Here is a 22,013-nt window from a genome sequence, read left to right as displayed (position 1 = left end):
TATTGTCTAGGAAGGATGAGACCCACGGAATCGGACAATGAAAGCATGTGAGATGGTCCATGTTTTGAATCAGACTTTCAATATTCAAATGTGTCAAAAGTTGCCAACAGGTCAAGTAATATGTGCCCTAATCCAAAATGCAATTTACTTCATTAAGGTTTGTATTGATTGTGAAGTGTCAATATTATCTCTTCCTAAAGTTATTCTACATGCATTTATGGTGTTGCTCTATCACATGCCTATGGCATTTCCTTTGCTGGCAGATAATTCCTCTGCCGAGTTGTGTAATATCAATTCCAGTTAGAAATGAACGGAGGAACTTAAAGTCCTTTTCTAACCCAACTTTTCCCCAGCTGAGAAATGCCTAGTCACTCGACATACTTGTGATGCCTGACAATGTTGTCTTCTCTGAATTCTCCGCCTCCTCCACTGCGCAGTTCTTGGTTTCATCCTGATTTGAAAATCTCATCTTATTACTTTTTTCTTCCATATCTTTTAGTTTCGAAAACATAAAAACTTCATTCAATCACAACATACAGTCCAGTACCCAGAACAGACACAGTGGAGTTACTTAATTGAAGTTAATTGCCATAGTCTTGTCACTTATCAGCCAGAATCAACTGTATTATACAGTTAAACAATGCAGTACAATACGGTGTAATTCGTATACCCAGATCCACTATCATAGAGAGTCCAACGGTGGAGGATTCCCAGCCCCCTCCTCAATCCACCATAAACCCCTTGACCAGGGAAGAACCAGGGCCCTCTACAACAGGGCATGGTGTGCATCCCCCTCAATGGGGCAAGGCGCCCGGGCGAGCCACACCTACAGCCTCACCCTTCATGCACACCTGGGGCGGGGCAGGGCAAGCCTGTCCTGGGCCCTACTTGGACCCCCCAATGCCCAGCCTGTGACCAACCCTGGAGCTCGATTTCACAGCCTTCTACAGGCACCTGTGCACTCACCAGGGGAACTTGGGTCAGGAGATATGTCGGGTCGTTAGGGGGGGGGGGGGGGGGGGGGGGTTGGTTGGAGTGCAAGTCGTCCCACGCTTCAAGGTTTCCAATATGTGTCCCAGGTCAGTCCACTGGCCCCTTGCCACCCTGTCTATAAGTCTCAGCGAGAACATCTCCCTCGGTGCATGCCCATTTAAAAAAATGCAGAGCTAGCGCAGCACTGTCATCTTATTACTGAAAGCTTAATTTTTAGGCTAGTTTTGTAGTCCGAGTTTTAGATCTAGCAATAGGCTTTGGCTCTTCAGGTGATATATCATTTCCTCACCAGTGTTTTATTTGGCTTTACACCAAGATTATGATTTTAACGTGTTTTTTTCTTAGTGTATTGCTAAACCCTCAATTTATATTTCTTTTTCAGGATTCCCTCCCATGCCAGTGCCTCCAGCTGGTTTTTCTGGCCTAACAGATGAAGAGCTTCATGCCATGGAGGGACATGAGCGACAGAACCTGGAAGCACGTCTGCAGTGCCTTCAAAACATCCACACATTGCTGGATGCTGCTATGTTGCAGATCAATCAATACCTTACAGTTCTAGCAACCATTGGGTGAGTACTAAAGGCCTAATACTTAATGATGTTAACTGCCATCTGTTTGGCTCACCTCAGCTTGACATGTTAGTTTGTGCGTTCCATTATATTTAAGCATTGTCTAATTATCCGACATGAGAAATTAGTTCTCTGAATCACTATCTGCTTGTCATATGTGCCTATTCTAAGATCCAGCGCTCTGACTTCCCACAATGGCATTTTCGTAGCCGCATCAAGAAATTTCAGTAGAAAATAGAACAAAAAACTCATACCTAATTACATCAGTCACCTCTTTAAAGGAAACCCAACCTTCAGCCAGTGGGGTGAGAGTGCCTTGAGCTCCGTTACTTGTCTGCAGTTCTGCTTACTCGTCTGTTCTCACCGTCGAGTATCTACTTCGACTTCCGCAGTCGACAACTTTTCCTCAATTCGAGGCTCAGACCCTCTGTAGGAAAGTGCCCCTTTTTGACATGGTCACTCCCACTTTTTGCTTTGTATTTGATGCAATTTTAACTGAAGTGTACTGGATTCCTGCGAACCAGGTTCCCAGTGCCAGTGATCTTTCCCTAAAACAAGGTAACTGCTCCATTATTACCCAATAGGCAAGACCTTTAGCATCTCTGGAGGTCCCTAGCAAATGGTACCGCTGGTACCTAGGGCAGGGGGGTACTAAAGAGGGTCCCGAAGGGCTGCAGCATGTATTGTGCTACCCTAATGGACCTATCACCAAACTGCCATTGCAGCCAGCGTGAAATGGTGCATTCAAATGTGAAAACACAACATAGCACGCACCTTGTGTGCCATGGCCACAGACACTGCATGCAATATATGCAAGTCACCCTTACAGCAGGCCTTATACCCCTAAGGCACTGGCATCATGTTACATGTCCGGAGCAAAGATTTTACCGATCTACAAGAAAGGTGATCGCTCTGCTCCGGCTAATTATAGACCAGTCAGTCTAATCGATGCTGTGCAGAAAGTAATAGCAAAATTGGTATTGGGTAGAATGCAGGTCTGGATGACTGAAGCGGACATCCTAACCCCCCTACAGGCGGGCTTCCGGTCATATATAGGGACCTTGGATCAGGCCTTCAGATTTGTGTTACTGTATGGAAGGAGGTGTTTTTAGGTGGGGGCATGCTTTTTGCGGCCTTTGTGGATCTTAGATCTGCTTTCGATCTAGTGCCAAGGGCAAAGTTGTGGAATGTACTCTTGGAGCAGAAGATGCCTAAGGAACTGGTTGCTATCCTGGTTAAACTCCAGGAACATACTTACACACCGGTTCGCTGGGGTAAACCGGGGGAGGTCACAGATAGGTTTGAAGTGTGTAAAGGCGTCCGACAGGGGTGTGTGCTGGCTCCCACCCTGTTCTCTTTATTTATTAACGGAGTGGTCCAGTACTTTGTACATTTTCCGACAGATGTGCCGATACTAGCCGGCATGAAAGTCCCCCTCCTCATGTTCGCGGACGACACGTTATTTATCTCCAAGACGAGACGGGGCTTACAACTGGCACTATCTCGTTTTGAGGTGTTTTGCCGCGAACATGAGTTGAAGGTCAATGTAGGGAAAACAAAGTTCATGGTGCTCCATGGGTCGAAGTCTGTTAGAGCACGTGTTTACATGGGTGGCGACCCTCTGGAGCAGACTGATGTTTTTACCTACTTGGGGGTCACATACAGTGACAAATTGAGCTGGAAGTCCCAAATTGACATGCTAGCATTAAAGCACACTCAGCTAGCTGGTGCACTGATTAAAGAGCATACGTTGTCTCTAACTCAGCCCATTGCCCCCATTGTTAAAATTTATACGTCGAAAATTATGCCCACGATTATGTATGGCGCAGAAATCTGGGGCTTAGCAATCTGTCCCCACTTATTGTCGCCCAGAACAGATTTTTGAGATCGACAATAGGCTTACACCAATCTTCACCCCGTGTTCCATCTTGGCTGCCAGGCTCTTAAAGATGTAGCACGCTTCAGACCTTTGGCATTTTGGAGACATCTCTGGACCACTCCAGAGCTCTCCTTGTATGCCAAAGCCTTGGCGGACGTAAGGGGGCTGGGCTGCTCACACAAAATTCCTTGGCTGTCTGAAATCAAGATACTGCTGTCAGATATGCGGATGGGGGAACTCTGGGCCCATCCGGACACAGCTATGTATATGACAACAGTATTCCTCGATATTAAGGATGAACATCTCCTGGAAGATTACCGGGATATCATTACGAAGTTACCCGATCGCAAGCTGTATCACCAGTTCAGAGTAGGTACTTTACCCCTACAATGGTTATCTAGTAGATGGGACTCTGCTGGCAGCGATAAATGTTTATTTTGCCCAGATCTCACTGAAACCATTGACCATTTTTTATTTGCTTGCCCTGTGTATCACCAACTAAGGCGTATCTAGTTAAAACCTGTATGTTCGTTTTTGGGCACAAGATCAGCTTTGGTTGCAAATAGAATATTGAAAAATAATACTTCAAATCTAGTTGTAATCGGAGTAGCAACATTTTTGTGCTGGGCTTGGGTTCTTCTGAAGAAAAACGGGGGGTACAGCCATTAGGATCGATTGAAGCTGTGACCACCAATGTAGGAGCTGCTGTTGGAAACTAGTGCAGGATTGGAGAGTTTACACTATAGATCCTTTTATATTTGATATGTAATAAGTCTATTGCTTATCCATATATTTAATACTATTTTAAGGCTGGTTTTATAATTTAAATATATATGTATTTATTTATATTGGATTTTAGACTTGGATTTATAACTCTGTATATGATGAATTTTATCTCGTATGGATTCTGTATTAATTTGTTATAGAATGTCTTTTATGATGAAGAATCGCAATAAAGACTTAATGACTGACTGACTGGCTATCTCCAATGTGCTTGACCAACCGATCCTTCATCGACTGTAAGAACAGGTGATGCAAGGCAGTGGTGCATTCACATTCAGCCTGGCTGAGTTGGATCCTGGCTAAGTCTCCCCATGTGCCTAAGTAATGGTTCCCCACAAGAGGAAGATGACATTTGAGGTGGCCCTAAACCCACTGGTGGAGCCAAGGCCCAAGAAGCTACAGCATCATATGGGAGGCACCTCTCCGCTCCCTTGTTTGCCCCTCCCCCCAACTTTCTCCACTTCTCCAGCTCCTCCTGTATCTATTTCCGCTTGGCCCCTGTGTACCCTCAGCCAATTCACAACGGGGATGACTGGACATTCCTGGACTCTTAATATGAGCCTCATAACATTCGAAATGATCCACGGGTCCGGATCCTTGGGACGACTATAGTATAGAGCCCAAAGCTGACACTCGTCCAGAACTATTATCTCACCAAGCCCTCACGCCCTACCTCATGAGGTCCTGCACAGGGGCAGCTACTTTCCACATGGTGGAAATGCACATTTAGCCAGAGGAAGGTGGCTTGAGACCTTCTCCTACATGCATCCATCCCTCTGGTACCTACCTACCTACCCATGCTGAAAGCCATGCTTAAGCTCGCTAGTGATATCTTCAAAGAACCTTTGAAGGTACAAGAAGTCACGCCTAGGGTAGAAAAAAACATAAAGCATCTCCCTCCCATTGTATATTAGGGGGCATCTACCACACAACTCTTTAGTCATACACGTGGCCCTCTTGACTGGGAAAGTACGAAGATTGAGGTAGGCGGAAAGCACATTGCAGCACAGTCTGCCACCCATTTGTGTATTGCCAATTCCATAGGCATACTCTCCCGGTATGACCAGGCACACTGGGATCAAATGGAGGCCTCATCCAACATCTCCCATACCAAAATAAAAATTGGGGCCCGCAGTTGGTTGCAGAAGGAAAGATCATATTAGAGGCATTTGTGGTCATCGGCTCCATTAGTTCTCCAAAGACAAGGGTTTCTAAAACTACAGGGAATACTTGCGCTCTGCTTTATTGCTGACTGCCTGTCTGGCTGCTCTTGTTGCAGGTTGTGGTGCTATAGGGGAGGGGGGACCCTCTTAACCCCTCCAAAAAGGTGTTGGTTTACAACACTTTGAACAAATAAATGACCAAATCCCACGCACACACCCAATTGAATTCAAACACAAAGTTGTGTGATTTAACAGATCACATATAACAGTCTTTAAGGAATGATATCCACTTCTTCTTGTTAGAGCATTAATTTCATTTTATTGCTCAAGTTGTACCACGCCAGCCGACACGTGTTTCATCAGAGTACAAGTCACTCTGACTCTTCAGGGCTTACTCTTTATGATGGCGTGTATTATAGTTCCACTTAACCGGTGATTATTCCAACCCGGTAAGGGTATCTTTGACTTTATAATGGAGGTGTAAAAAGTCTCCTGCACCTTTGTGAATTTTGCCGATATTAAAGTCCACAATATCCCTGCTGGTAGTAGCTGACAAAGTATTAGATCCTGTTCGGTTTACGCAGGACCTTTCGTTTTTACCGCCGCGAGTTCGGCGTCTCAGTCTGATGGCGATTCCAACAGTCTTTGTTGTTTTTTCTACCCACTGGTTTGGACGTGTGTTCCTGTGCTCTGGGTCATCACTATTGCGGTGCTCCTTTTCTATTCACACTAGGCCTACTTCTGTCTCTTGGTCGTGTGTCCCCACAATGCCTCAACGGTGATGGAACGGACACAGTTCTGATATTGTCCTCGCTGCCACGCAGAATATCCCCACACTAACTTTCATCATGTCTGCAAGTTGCACAAGTCGCCTGAGCACATCGAAGCCACCTGCGATGCCTGTTGCTCCTTCCGTTCTAAAAAGAATCTCCACGACCAGCGGGCACGTTGACTTGAGATGTCACGCAGGAGCTTCAACAACACCTCAGACCTGTTCGGGCCCAAGGACATCAAGTGGGGAACATCATCCACAACCATTGTCAGCAGATGAAGAGGCTTTCTCCCCTGAAGAAAGCTTTAGTTCCGATCAGGTGATCCAGGAACTTCCACCAGCTTAGCAGTCTGTGAGTACGACACCCCTCGTCCCTCAACAGCACTCTCAATCTGAGCAGCCTTGGAACAAAGAGCACACAGCCACTCTGGAGCGCCAGAGACAGGCCTTTGGACCACCACTGCCTTTGAGCCATGGTTCGAACCGACAGACCACTTTGAACATTCTGTCCGTCTCTGGCTCAGTGCTGAAGAAACCTTTGATACTGGCCACTTCAATGCCAACTACTCAGACACTGAGCCTACCCTCTGTGCCGACCACATCCCCTTTGGCACCGACCCGATCCTCATCGCCCACCCAAAACCCCTCTTGGAGCTCTAGACTTCGGCATCGACCAGCAGCCCAGACATCGACAGAGCGTGGTCAAACAGATTCTCTACAAACTGAGGGAGGAGATCAATGTAAGGCAGAAGCACCTGGTAATCCACCCCCAATGGGCTGGATTCTTACCCGCCCTTCGGGGTCTACTGTTAATCTACTCTTGGAATGCCAGCTGACCTTCGAGGAAGCTTTTGATATTCTGATTCCACCAAAGCAACGTAAGAAGGTGGATAAGGTTACCAGGCCCTTATCCCATCCACAATGACACAGACCCTGACTTGTACCCTGTCCGTCCCCCCCTTATGATTCCACACCTTATTATCACTCACCAAGGCCTGCCGCCAAAGGTTTGCTGCTGTTGTCTGCTCTCCATGCTGTCCCGTGTTCAATAATCACTGAGCGCTCCTCCACATAGTCACCGACCCCGGGAAGCCAGACCATGGCAGAGCTTCTAAGTGTGCAGCCCCTCTGTTCGCCATCTTCGCCACGCCCCCTCCGTTGCACAGTACATAAGCTTTAACTCTGATGTTTATACTCTGAGGGAGCAAAATACAACAAATAATACTTTGGTGCCTTTGGCACCTGCACATCAAGATCCAGTGAACATAATTTGCATACAGTACCTGATGCCTAGGATGTAGCAAATGTCCACAAGAGATCTCTGAATCTGGTATACACTGCAGACCTGTTAAAAGAGTGGATACAGCTGATACTCCTAGTAGACCGCGACTACATTTTCTGTTTTGCATTACTACTGCTAGTTGCGCATATTTGGCTTCCACCTAAAAGATCATAGCATTGTCCTCAATACACCATTATACCAAACTGTGGATGATGCACACAACATTAAGAAAAAAAAAGGCTGAGAATGTGGGCCTAAAAAGAAAGAGATATTGGGGCTGTGGTAATTTTGTGTTTTCTCACTTGAAAACTCAAAATGAGACATAATGGACATTTTATGCCCTGACATCAGGCTGGGTTGGAGTAAAGTTTGGTTGTAAAAATAAGTGCTTTAGAGGTTGTTGCCAGTAGGAACCTTTATGCATATACTTTGGCTCTTCCCTTCAATACAGATGTTTTCGAAACCGGTGAAAGAGACTTTAAGTGGTGAAAACCCAGTTGAGGCATTCATAAACTATTTTCAGTGTGTAGATTGGGATCAAGAGCTTATCTGGTACCAAACTCAGTTTGTGAACCTAGGCTGCACATTACGAAAGAGAAGTAGCTCAGAGCAGTGAAAGCTGCCAGATAACAGTGAAATTTGGTGAGTTATGTACTAGTGTCTTGGGGAAGAGCGGATTCTGCATTACCGTAGAGGGTGACCCCACAAATTTGATGAGATATGGTCCCTGTGGATAGACTATCCCGTCCTGTGATGGAATAAATATCAAGCAACAATACAATCCTCTGTTAACTTCCTGGAAGCCTTAATGGCTCAGAAAATGGAAAATGTAATACTACTTTGTAAAGATGGATTAAGTTGTGTATTCGCTGGGATATGTATACCTGAGGGTGTGGGAGAAGGGTTTGCACTCTTTGCATTAATGCCTGTGAAATAAGTCATGGAGCAGGATTGGGAACTATGTGTTCGAGGCATGTGGGCTGCTGAATTCATATCTGTGCATAGATCGCCGCCTAGTGTTGGGTCCGGATGATCGCACATTGTTGTCCTGGAAGAGTCTTCGAAGTATCACGAGATAGGTGGCTCCTCCCCTGGACTACAGTGCGCATGGGCATCGGCTCCATCCTCCGATTGTTTTTTTCCGCCATTGGGTTCGGATGTATATTGGTTCACTGTCGGAATCGGAAAAAAAAAACTTTCTTAAGGCCAAAAGATCTTTAGTTTTATTCGTCGGTATTGTCTTGCGTTCGGTGCCTACTTGTTCCGGTTCGGTCCCGAGCCGGAGTCTGAAGAACCGCGTGCTCTCGACGCGGAAGGCCCAGTAGAAGACACTATTGACTGTTCATCATGGACCGAAGTCCGTTCAAGACATGTCCCGTCTGCAACTCAAAGTATCCCCACATCGACGTCCACCCGGTGTGCAACAAGTGTCTGTCGCCGGACCATGATGAAGCCAGTTGCATGGCTTGTTCCCGCTAACCGGGACATCGGTGACCACCTGTCGAATCCTGCGTCAGACGTCGACTACAACTACGACGCGGACGCCAAAATGTTCGAAGCTGAAGAAGTCGTCGACGAGTTAGGGGACGACGACGGGGCCTTTGGGGCCATGGAGGATAGCTCGGACGAAGAGCTACCTCGCACTGACACTGGGGCCGTACCGATTCATAAGGCTCAGGTCGAGGGATCGCCACTAGGCCTCACCCAAGATCTTACGATGGGTTCTACGGCCCCGCCTTCGGGCTCGGCCACGGACATTGCTATTGAGCCGCACCCTGGAAAATCGAAACCGAAATTGCGCATTACTTTGGTCGGATCCAAGGCCTCGGCGCCGAAGAAGCAGAAGGGTGTTGTCGATACGAAGGCTCAAGTCAAGGGCGTCGAGACGAAGTCTGCCGCGCCGAAGACTAAAGTCAAGGTGGTCGAGCCGAATAAGTTGGCGCCGAAGGCGGTCGACACCAACAAAGGACTCAGTGACCCGAAGGTTCTCGAAACTCCGCGTCATCATGACAAGGCCAAGAGCGGCTCACCCCGAGAGTCCACTTCTAGTGGGGCCTCGAAGGATCCCGTCGACTCGGCGCGCCCGTCCGCCGCTTTCATCAAGCAGGTGACGGACTCACTACAGCGCATCAAGGAGAAGGCCTCGGCTGTCGGACCAAAAGATCCTCCACCTTCGAAGCCGGTCGAGAAACGTCACAAGGCGTCGACGCCCATTCACTTCACGTTGCCGCCGAAGGTGGCGCGAAGGCTTTCACCCCTAGAGCGGTCGCCAGCGTCCACGAGAAGGTGTCCTCGGTGCCAAAGTAGTCGACGGTGGTGTCCACCTTAAAGCATCGGCAATCTTCGGTAGACGAACAACAAGAACATTTTATTGATGCCGAAACGGGCAGACTTTCCCTCCGCAAGCGAAAAATTGCCCCGGAACAACCAATGGAGTCCTACAAGATTCCTCTAAAAAGAAAGGACTCTGCTTACACTCCTGTCTTTGTGGAACCACTTTCTCCACAGACTCATGATGTCTCGCCCACTTACTCTGATGTGGACGCTGGGGAGGGCGATGATGAGTACAGCTATCCTGTCTATACAGACCCTGATGATACCAATGAAACCTGGGCTGCCGGTGCTGACCCAGGTGATCCTCATTCTGGACAAGACACTCAACTTTATTCTGTGAAGACATCTCCTACAGAGGATTCAGCAGCGTTCAATGCCCTCATTGAACGGGCGGCTAAAAATCACAACGTCCAGCTCCATGCTGACCCTATTGACGTTGATTTACTTTTTGATACCTTTTCAGTCTCAGAGAGAACTGTCAAGACTCTACCTATGTTAAAGGTGTCTTAAAACATGCTGGAGAGATCTTTAAGGAGCCTACCAGAGCCAGGGTGATAAAGCCTAGGATTGAGAAAAAGTATAAACCAGCGCCTACTGATCCTACCTACATTAAAGGACAGTTGCCTCTGGACTCTCTTGTCTTCTCGAATGCCTGGAAGAGGGCGAATTCTCAGACAACGGGTGATGCTCCTCCCCCAGACAAGGAATCTAAGGTGTTTGAGGCATCAGGGAAAAGAGTGGCAGCACAAGCGGCCAACATCTGGCGCATTTCCAATACGCAAGCGCTTCTAGCGAGGTATGACAGGGCACACTATGACACACTGGAGACCCTGTCGCAACACCTGCCAGATGAATACAAGGAGGCAGCTGAGATGCTTATTCAAGAGGGGAAGCTTATCTCTAATGCTTCAATTAAATGTGCACTGGACGCGGCTGACGCCGCAGCCAGAGCTATCAACACTAGTGTCAAGCTGAGACGACATGCCTGGCTGAGAATCTCTGGATTTAAGCCAGAGGTACAGACCACCATCCTTAACTCCATGGCTGCTAAGGCAATTCCCCTCCTGTGCTGGGAAATTGCTATTTTCATTGTTTTATGACGAGCTGGGCTCGTCATCAGTGTATGAGGAGGCTACACCATGACGAGCCCAGCTCGTCATGAGTGTGGAAGGGGTTAATCGAACAGTGAATCCAGATCACCTGTTTGGCCCAGAGGTTGACACCACCTTAGAAAAGATTAAGAAGGACACTGAAACTGCTAAGTCCATGGGTGCCTTACAGTCCCAGCAATTCAGGGGTGGGTCTTTTCGTCGCTCAAGCACTAGAGGAGTTTCCAGAGGCCAGCTCTCCCAAACCACGCAGTACTACAAAGGCAACACACAATCCACATACACCAACAAAATTCGAGGTGGCTATCGTGGAAACTGCGCCAAAGGCAGGGGTCGTGGAAACAACAACTCCAGATCCTCTGCCACCAGCAAACAGTGACGCCTTGTCACTGCCCCCCGACCACACAACACCGGTCGGGGGGAGACTTCAGCAGTTCCTGCTGGTCCGGAGAACCATCACCACAGACAGGTGGGTCAGACAGCTTATACAGTACGGTTATTGTCTGGAGTTAACATCCACTCCACCCAACATACCCCCAAGACACCGTCCTATGTCCGCCGAGCATTTGCACTTATTGCAGCAGGAGGTCCTCGTCATGCTGCAAAAAGGGGCAATAGAGCTCGTGCCTGTGCAGGAAAGAGGCACAGGAGTCTACTCCCTGTACTTCTTGATACCAAAAAAGGACGGGTCCCTCAGACCCAAACTGGACCTCAGGCCCCTCAACCAGTACATGCTATCGGAGCACTGCCATATGCTGACCCTGCAGCAAGTGCTCCCGTTGCTCAGTCAGGGGGATTTTCTCTCTACTTTAGACCTAAAGGATGCGTATATTCAAATTCCGCTGCACCCGTCACAAAGAAAATACCTCCGGTTCACCATCCAAAACCAACACTACCAGTTCCAGGTTTTGCCTTTCGGAGTCACCACGGCACCCAGGGTGTTTACAAAGTGCCTGGCGACAGTGGCGGCGCACCTAAGGAGACTGAACATTCACGTCTACCCTTATCTGGACGACTGGCTCATCCAGGCGAAGTCAGCCCAGCAGTGTGCCGCTCACTTGTCCCACACCATTCACCTCCTTTACGACCTGGGATTCTCACTGAATTACCCAAAGTCCCACCTCCAGCCCGCCCACATAAGGCAGTATCTGGGTGCGACGATAAACACTCTTGCAGCCACAGCACAGCCAAATTCATTGAGGGTCAGCAGCATTCAATCGCTGATACAAAGATTCAGACCTCAACACTCCCTTCCAGCGAGAGTGTTCATGCAGTTGATAGGCATGATGGCCTCCTGCATCTCCATAGTCCCGCACGCGAGACTATATATGCGTCCGCTTCAGGAGTGCCTAGTACGTCAGTGGACTCAGGCTCACGGGCAGTTGAAAGACCTAGTGTTGGTGAGCGGTCGGGCATACAACTCTCTGCATTGGTGGAATCCACGAAACCTTTGCAAGGGACGACCGTTCCAAGAGCCTGTGCCACAGATCATCCTGACAACGGACGCTTCTCTCCAGGGATGGGGAGCTCATGTACTCCATTACACTGTGCAGGGACTATGGACGCAACAGCAACGGAAGATGCACATCAATGTTCTGGAACTGATGGCAATCTTCATGACACTAAAGGCTTTCAAAGTACATCTGTGCAACAAGGTCGTGTTGATCCGGACGGACAACATGACAGCCATGTACTACATTCAGAAGCAGGGAGGTACACACTCTCCGCAGCTGTCTCATCTGGCTCAGAGCATGTGGAAGTGGGCCATTCAGAGGAACATATTCCTCATGGCAGATCACCTCCCGGGCAAGGACAATCAGATGGCGGACCTGCTCAGCAGGTACAGCCACCAAGTGCACGAGTGGGAGATACATCCATCAGTACTCCAACCGTACTTCCAAAAGTGGGGTCATCCAGAGATAGACCTGTTCGCCACAAGGGAGAACGCAAAATGCCAAAGCTTCGCCGCCAAGTTTCCACACCCACAGTCGCAGGGCAATGCGATATGGATGAACTGGTCAGGCAGATTTGCGTACGCTTTTCCCCCAGCACATCTGATACTGCTGGTGGCACGCAAGCTCAGGCAGCACTCGATGACTCTCATCCTGGTTGCTCCAACGTGGGCTCGCCAACCATGGTACACCACGTTTCTAGAACTGTCCGTGGTACCGCATCATAGGCTACGCCTCACACCCAGCCTTCTGACGCAGAGCCATGGCGACATTCAGCATCCAGATCCGCAACAGCTCAACCTGGCGATCTGGCTCCTGAGGTCTTAGTTTGGCTACCTAAACTTGCCTCCTGACTGCATGGACATCATCCGGGAGGCGAGGAAGCCCACCACAAGAGCATGCTATGCGGCAAAGTGGAAGCGGTTTGTCATTTATTGTGCAGACCACAACATTGACCCGCTAGATGCATCTATTCAGAACATCATTTGTTATCTTTTCCATCTGTGCAAATGTAATTTGGCCTATGCTTCCATTCGTATAGATCTATCTGCAATGGCTGCTTATCTCCAAAACAGGCAGCTCCTCTCACTTTTCAGGATGCCTGCCATTAAAGCCTTTCTAAAAGGGCTCAAGCGAGTCATTCCTCCGCGGACTCCGCCAGCTCTGGAGTGGAACCTCAATGTGGTCCTCACCAGGCTGATGGGTCCCCCCTTTGAACCACTGCATTCCTGCGAGATTCAATTCTTGACTTGGAAAGTAGCTTCCTTATAGCGATTACATCGCTGCGACGAGTTAGTGAGCTCAAAAGGGCCCTGATGTATTACATTGATAGGACCAAGGATTTTAGGAAAACTAAACAACTCTTTGTTGCCTTTGCGCCACAACACAAAGGTAACCCCATTTCCAAAGCTGGTATAGCTAGGTGGATCGTAAAATGTATTCAGATCTGCTATCTGAAAGCCAAACGTACTCTCACCATTCCACCAAGGGCCCACTCCATCAGAAAGTTGGGGGCCTCCATGGCTTTGCTTGGAAATATTCCTTTGGAAGACATATGTAGAGCAGCCACATGGTCTACCACACACACATTTACAAAGCATTATTGTGTTGATGTGCACTCCAAACAGCAGGCAGCTGTAGGGCAGGCTGTTCTAAAAACACTTTTCCAAACTGCTGCAGCTGGCACGGGCGGCCGCCGTTAATGGAGGGACTGCTATGTATTCTATGCACAGATATGAATTCGATTTACAAAAGGGGGTGGTGATGAACAGAGTGTCTGAATTGAGCAGACCACTCTTACCCAGTCCAAAGATCAGGGCTTGATCCATCACCGTTATTTATCTCACTGCCCCATCCCAGCTCAGAACCTGGCTATATGCAAATCAGTCTGTCCCTGGCCCAGTGCATCATGGGAACAGGGCAGACTGAACTACCAAGCCAATTCTTTACCAGAAAGGAGACAAGCTACCGGGGACCGGTTTCTGGCATTTCAGCCGTCTTCGGCCCGGCTTGCTTGAATCCTGATGGAGCAGTGAGAAAGGGACTCATGTCTGAGTATACCCTGCCACACCTATAGTGGCCAAAATCGATTTACAAAAGGGGGTGGTGATGAACAGAGTGTCTGAATTGAGCAGACCACTCTTACCCAGTCCAAAGATCAGGGCTTGATCCATCACCGTTATGAATTCAGCAGCCCACATGCCTCGAACCGAATATGCTACTTACCAGTATGCATCTGTTCTTGGCATGTAGGGCTGCAGACATTCATATCGCCCACCCTCCTCCCCGGCGCCTGTAGCAGCTGCAGAATTCACACATACTTCTAGCATGGTCATCATTCACTTAGTTTCACTCCATCTTGGCCACAATGGCTAAAAACAATCTGAGGATGGAGCCGATGCCCATGCGCACTGTAGTCCAGGGGAGGAGCCACCTATCTCGTGATACTTCGAAGACTCTTCCAGGACAACAATGTGCGATCATCCGGACCCAACACTAGGCGGCGATCTATGCACAGATATGAATGTCAGCAGCCCTACATGCCAAGAACAGATGCATACTGGTAAGTAGCATATTCGTACTATATTTTACTGTATACTCCTATGGAGTAGGAGTAGAAGGAGCTGCTTCCCTGCATCCTGCAGGCACTCCAAAAGAACTTTGAGCACTCCAGCCACTGCAAATCCTGACACCAGAAAGCACCACTGCACCTGTGCCCTCTAGCCTGAGTTGAAGTCAGCAGTGGTGCCAGTTTGGTCCCCCCCGAATCTGCAGAGACAAAGCCCATCTTGGATTTGTCCACAGTGGACACTTCAATGCCGCTGGCAGCCTTTGTGCAGGCCCACTCTACTCCAAGTGAAAACTCAAAGCACCACTGCACGTAGCCGCCTTGGCCCGAGGAGAAGAGGACCAAAGGCGTCTCCACGTCCCAGAGCATTGTGAGACCTGAGCCGCCTTCTTGGTTCAGCCTGACTTGTCTCATAGTCCCAGCCTCTTTGCAACCGGACCGTTCCCCATTAAAGTAAATGTAAAACTCTATGCCGTAACACACCTCTGAACCAAGGTGCACTAGAGCCTCCTGTGGTGATCTTTTGTTGTTTTTTTGGGCCTTGCTCCATACTTGACTTAAGCCCAGCACATTAGTCCCGTAAGTCGCTGTGAAGTGGCCGAATGCAGTATGTTGTCGCCCGCCCCCCATCCCCCATAGGATAACATTGAGCACCGGAAGCTAAAAATCATATCTGCACCCATGCGCCCCAGGGTGCCCGAGGTGACCTGTTGGTGCTGCCTTGAACCTTGCCCCATACTTAGCTTAAGACCAGGAGATTGGTCCCATAAATCGCTGTGAAGTACCTGTATGCATTGTATGTCTTTCCTCCTTAGGATAACATCACCTGTTCAGAAATTGCACGAAGTCTCCAAGAAACCTGGAGGGCAGCCAGTGGGTTACCAGTTGCCTGAAGAAACTCCTTTGGAGTAGAGGAGCTACTCCCCTGCAGCCGCAGGCACCAAAGACACAAGGTGCGTTTCACTGAGTTGCCGCTTCCTGGCCAACCTGACCTAGCAGCTCCCTAGGAGGATGACCATGTGCTTCTGAAAAACAGATCTATTCTTCCACCGAGTGAGAGGTCACCAGGATCAAGCAGAGCAGCATAGAGCCAATACCTGAGGGACTGGACCCATTGTTTTGCCTAGACTGGACACCAACACCAAGGAAGACAGACCTGCAGATCGAGAGACTTCAGGAACATTGAGAGCTGCCCAGCTGTCCTATTTGCCCCTTTTCTGTAAAACAAAAACCAAGACATGAGTCTGTGACTGCCACCACCCGATGCCTCAAAGCACCCGCGCACCAGAGTACATGAGAGGTGACGGTGCCAACAGGATCCCCAGGCCCCCAAAAGCGAAGCCCACGCTTGGGTTTGCCCAGACTGAATTTCCAGTTGCCGCCTGCAGCTTCTTTCTGCAGCACACCTCCAATCGCGAGAAACTCCAGCACCGGATCCAATGGCAAAAGACACCACAGCGCCCTAGCCCCACAGCCCGAGGAGAATTGGACAGAACGTTTCCCATGTGCACGAAGGTCTCATCGGTGGAACACCCCTGTAGGTTTCCCCAGACTGGTCTCCCGTCCCAGCTTGCAGCCTCTTTGTAACCGGACCGTTTTCCCATTGAAGTGATTGGGACACTCGACTCTGCGACACACCTCTGCACTTGGCCGCCCCTGAGTCTCCCAAGGTGACTCACCTCAAGTCCAGAAGAACAGTCCTGTAAGTCGATGCCAAGTGTCCAATGCAATGCATGTTTTTCCTCCATAGGATAACATTGCTGATACAGAAAATGCACCATTTAAAAAAAAAATTATCAATTCATAGCTCGAAAAGTACTTACCAGATTGCACTGATCTTGGTATCAAAATTAATATATATGAGTGAGTGTTATTATTCTAAATTGGTGTCAGATCTCTTTATTGAGTGTGTGTGTCATTTACTGCTTTTGTATGTGTAATAAATGCTTAGCACTACCCGCTGATATGCCTAACTGCTAGCCCACATTACCACAAAAGAGAGCATTTGGCTGTCATGTGTAATTCCTTTGGGGTTTGCCTGGACTCTGCATAGTGTACCTCATTTCGGTACACTGTATAGAGAGCCAGCTTCCTACATTGGTGGTACAGTAGTGGGGTCCAAACTTAGCATTTACTGTACCACTGTATTGTTATTCGATTAAGTAATCCACAATTTACTTTGGAATGCCCCCCCAAAAATTCAATTCCACCTAACCCACCCCCCCTTCTGTATTTTTTATCTTTTTAATCTGGTGTGTCAGGGCTTTAAGTCCCACAGTCCTTTTTTACAAATGTAAAAAGTATCATTGACAGTTAGACTGTTTTAAAATATAGCCTGGTTGATTTTTGCTAGCTTACTAAAAGTTTCAAACTGTTATAAAAACGCTTCCCTGTCCACTTGCATTGGCAGTAATAGGACTGACCAGCACAGGGGAGTGTCTGCTCATGCAGGTGCCTTCACATGTAATATTCAGCACCCTGCCATAGGACTATCAGGCCTGCTGTAAGGATGACTTACAAATATCACATGCAGTTTCAGGGGACAAAGAACACTGTTAGGTGGAGAAGTGTGGCTCGGGGATTAGAGGCGGCAGACCTGGAAGCTGAGATCGGTCCTGGACCAGGGTTCAATTCCCCGCCTCGGCGGATCTTGGGCTCAAAAATTCACCGAACTCGATAATTCTCGCTCCGGTGCCTACTCGACTCACGGGTTCACACTCTGCGACTCTGGGCAATAGCTTGCTTAATCGCCACTACGGCCCCTCGCGACGGGATGCCTGGCTTTCACCTTGTGGATACCCTGCCGGGGTTATCACACAGGGGAATACCAGGACGGGTTCCCAAAGCAAGCGCCGCGAGACCCCTTGGGGTGATACGTGTGCTATATAAGTAACCACGTTTACGTTTTATGTGTGACCTATCATGTTTTCACTTTTGTCTGCACCAAGACACGCAGCCTGCAATGGACTTTTTTGTTGTTTTTTTTCTTAAGCAAATTTTATAGAAAAATGTGTCAATAGTACAGCAGTCTTCTATTAAGGCAACATCACCTCAGAGGCCTTTTTAGAAGTCCGATATCTCCACATAATATAATAATGACAACTGGCATAACCCCTTTACTCCACCCCCAATCATGAGTCTGTTCTGTCTTACAATAGTTATGTACTGAGGGCAAGCAAGCTACTGATAGTCTAATACTAGTCTTGCGTCACACGCAGTCGAAGGGTGATGCACATACAATGTGGAGTCTCAAGAATATATGGCTGAGCAAGGCTCTTAAGGTAGAAGAGGAATCGGCGCAGGTGGGCCCTCCGGGTTGGTTCTCGTGTATCTGGGTGTGGGTCCCTTAAGGAGTCCATCGGTGTTTCCCAAACCTGTGCTATTTCAATGGGCCAAATGCCACTTTTAGCTTCTCTGAGTAGCACTTCCCCTTCCTAACCTGCCCATTTCTCCATCTCATTTCGCCACCCTGCTATTCTGGGCTCTCCAGGGGCTTTCCAATTTCTATGAATCTCTTGCTTTGCTAGGGCTTGCAATGTCACTTGCATGTGCTTGGTGAGGGGTTCCTTAGGGTGGCACAATTTGTGCTGCAGCCCTTAGGGACCCTCTTCAGTGCCTCATGCCCTAGGTACCTGGGTACCATTTACTAGGGACTTACAGAGGGTGCTAAAGGTTTTGCCAATTGGGGGAACAATTGTAGTTTTTGGAAAGCGCTGTGGCTCTGGGAACCTAGTCAGTAGGAATCCAGCGTGCTTTTATTTGAAATTGCATTGTTTACTATGCAAAAATTTGGGGGTGGGGCGTTACCATGTCAAAAAGGGGCACATTCCTACAACGTGGTCTCACTTACTGCCTTTGTGGGTGCAATTCATGCTTAACACTACCTTCTGAGATGCCGAAATGCTCACCCACACTGCCACAAAAGAGAGCATTTGGGGTGCCATTTGTGCTTCTGTAATTCCCTTGGGGTTTGCCTAGACTCATATAGTGGACCAAAATAAGGTACACTGTGTAATAAGGAGCCAGCTTCCTTCACTTCCCCAACACTTTCTAGACAGTACTAGACTATTCAGCACTGGGCAATGAAGATGAAGTTTTAGTGGACTGGCCAACACTCACTGGGGGGCTGCAAACTTGTTGGAGACGCAAATAGGGCTCAGTCAGGAAACGTACAAGCAGGAATTTGGCAACATCATGTGGACATCCTCTAATAGATTTGTTTACCACAAAGTAAAACAAAGAATGTTTGACAACGATTCCAAGTGACCTACATGGTAGTGGACTACAACTCACTTTGTATGGCAACACCACAAATATGTTTCCCTGCGCTTCCACTGGTATTGGTGGTCGGACAGGTTAGCTAAAGTTACTTTGATACTAGTTTCAATTTGGGCATTATGGCTGTTGTTCTCAACTCTCGTGCCCAATCGAAGCACACTAAAGAAGATTTCCTCCTTTACTCTATCACCTAAGGATGCACTGGGGACTAATTGGGTATCCAGACTCCCAAGACTCAGTTTGGCTGCTGGACTGATTTGTTAGATTGTAGGTTTAAATCTCCTACAAGCATATAGGTACATTATGGAAACCTGTCAGGCAACAGCAGGTACATGAGATAGTAAATTGAGGATTTTTTCTGTAGCATGCCTAACACCATTTCATCCATTAATATCGAACATAATTTGAAGCCTCTGACATTTCTTCATAGTTACTTAGGTTATACATTCATTGAAGTACACTTGTTTGCACTTTCAGCATATTGGAAGATATCAATACTGTAGAAAGCTGGCTCTGTATAGACTATACCAAAGTAAGTTATAGTGTGCGCAGAGTCCAGTGGATCCCCAAAGTCTTACAGAGGTAGAAGTAGATAATGCCTTACTCTCGATTTGTGGTAGTGTGAGCGAGCAGTAAAGCTTTATCAGGGCAAGAAATGATTTCACACACTCAGACTGAACTTTGACCAGTTGTTTTGTATCCCTTCATTAGAATATTTTATACTTAACAGCATTTAGTTATCCCCAGTTCTCCTTATGCGGGTCACCCTTTGATCGCTAACATGTTCCAAAGCAGGCACATCGGTCAAGGCCAGTGATTAATTTATAAAACATTTGATATTGTGGGGCACTTTTAAACCTCAGGAAATTATTCACCTCTGAATGAGGACAAAATAAATCACAGGTAACTCCATAAACTGCTAATTCAGGCATTGGTATACTAGCTTCTTGCTTTCACAATCTTAGTTTTTGGAGTTATGCATTAGCTTAAGAATAAATGCCCTGTAATCTTTTTTCACCATAAGGGATTTACCCTTTTTTTGTGCTTCATACCATCTTTTGATCTCTCCTTGATGCAAGTTGCTGTGCACCTCACTAAATGGAATTGTTTCTGTTGTTTACCCAGATGCCATGGTGTTGTGACAACAGATATTTGTGATAATACATTTCATGTTTTCTAGGCCTCCTCGTCCACCCCCTGCAGCAGCTGCTCCGCCTAGCCCTAAATCAGCTCCTGTATCTACCAGCAATACTACCACTTTGAGTACAGATAACGTAACCCCATCCACCTCTGCCGCAGTTGAGGAATTGGCCTCCTTGGACCATACAGGTGAAAGAAAAAACCTTGTTCTGTGTATTTTTGTCCTTTTTCTTGAGAGCTTGATTTCATAGATTGATATAATTTATGCAGAGCTTGTGTTGGCTGTAGATACATATGCATGGCATACTCCTGCCCTCTAGTGTTAGATGTTTGCAATTTTTTTTTCTTAAAAGAAGTCTTTCTAGTCATGAGGTACAGTGACTCCTAAAGTCTGCATTGTTTGCTCATCAGCTCCTTTGTTAGATTTTTTTCTCCACCATCTGGTTCATACGGCTACCTCGATGCATCAACATAGTTTAACTGGCCTTTCGGTTAACAATTCATCACCCTTAGACGGCTCCCAGAGGGAAAAGAGCAAAAACTGTGTTTTTTCGCAGCCTGCCTGAGCTAAGCTCTACTTCGACTTCTAATTTTCCTCGCCTTCTTCCTTCACTCAACTCAAATGAAGTAATGGAAAAAAACTCCTTTCTGCTTCTTCTCCAGATGCCTCACAAAATATTCCAGGCAAAGTCACTATCCAGTCTGCAACCCTTGCCTGTTTCCAAAACATGACTAGGCATCATGTGAAGTGTGCCTGGCCTTCAGTTCAAAGGAAATGCTTCCACAGCCAAGGGACCGAGGCTGGGCACATAGCACAATGCAGGCACACCGAACTGAAGATACCTGATATCTTTGGGCACCAGACTCAATCGGATACAGAACACAGTCTCCACCCTGAGGGCGACATGGAAGAAGAGTCAGAGGCACAAGTTGCTTCACTTGACAACCCCATTCTTCTCCCCAACAATGGGCAAGGGTCTGACTAAGACAATGAACCTAAAACCAGACTGATTGCTTCCAAGGGGCATGTCAGTACTGTGGTGAACACCTTCCAGACACAATCAAAGGTACAGACACAGGCTCACAGAACCCCTCTGCCCCCAGGCCATGGAGGTATCCAGCACAAGGCAAAGGAGCAGACAGCCATTTCTCTGCCAAAACTACCCTGAAAGATCACTGAAGAATGAGACCACTGACTCCTCGAACATCAAAGCTTCTTTCGGAGCCGTCTTCGAAAAAAAACAACTGACGGGAGAAAAACCTTTAGAGCTGAAAAACTGGTTCAGAAACCCCAGGGCACCTGCAGACTCCATGCTGCTGTCGGAGCTGAAAACCCCGTTGGTGCCAAAAACACCTCTACCACAAGCTGACCTTGACTCTTAAATCCTCATCAAAAACTTCTTCGGACACTAAGGCTTCCATGCCTAAAACAGTCTTGGCACCGAATACAATACAAACCCACACAGAGCCCAAAAAACAGCCTATTCAGCCTATTTTAGGTAAACTACAGGAAAAAAAAATCTGGTCATAAACTCGGATAGTGGCAGGGTGGTAACCAAGCCACCTCTTCCACCTGCAGAGACATTAACAAAAGACTTTAGAGGAAGAGATCATAGGGCCGCAACCTTGAAGCGCCCCACCCATGAAAAAAAACATAAGGACAGAGCACTAGTTCTGTTTTTTTTAACTTC

The 22,013-nt window shown here is 47.7% G+C and overlaps 1 protein-coding gene across 2 annotated transcripts in view; it reads left to right on the top strand.

The window, feature by feature from the left end:
* Positions 1 to 22,013, top strand: part of SYVN1 (synoviolin 1) — a 267,012-nt gene that overhangs the window by 215,019 nt on the left and 29,980 nt on the right. For both annotated transcript variants that reach the window (XM_086938027.1, XM_086938028.1), the window contains exons 14-15: positions 1,376 to 1,562; positions 20,363 to 20,511. In XM_086938027.1, coding sequence (XP_086794153.1) covers positions 1,376 to 1,562; positions 20,363 to 20,511 — 336 coding nt within the window. The remainder of the gene's footprint in view (positions 1 to 1,375; positions 1,563 to 20,362; positions 20,512 to 22,013) is intronic.

Source organism: Lissotriton vulgaris, chromosome 9 (assembly GCF_964263255.1).
Source record: "Lissotriton vulgaris chromosome 9, aLisVul1.2, whole genome shotgun sequence".
Taxonomy (NCBI): Eukaryota; Metazoa; Chordata; class Amphibia; order Caudata; family Salamandridae; genus Lissotriton; species Lissotriton vulgaris.
The sequence above is the reverse complement of the archived record's forward strand: the minus strand, read 5'-3'. Positions and strand labels throughout refer to the sequence as shown.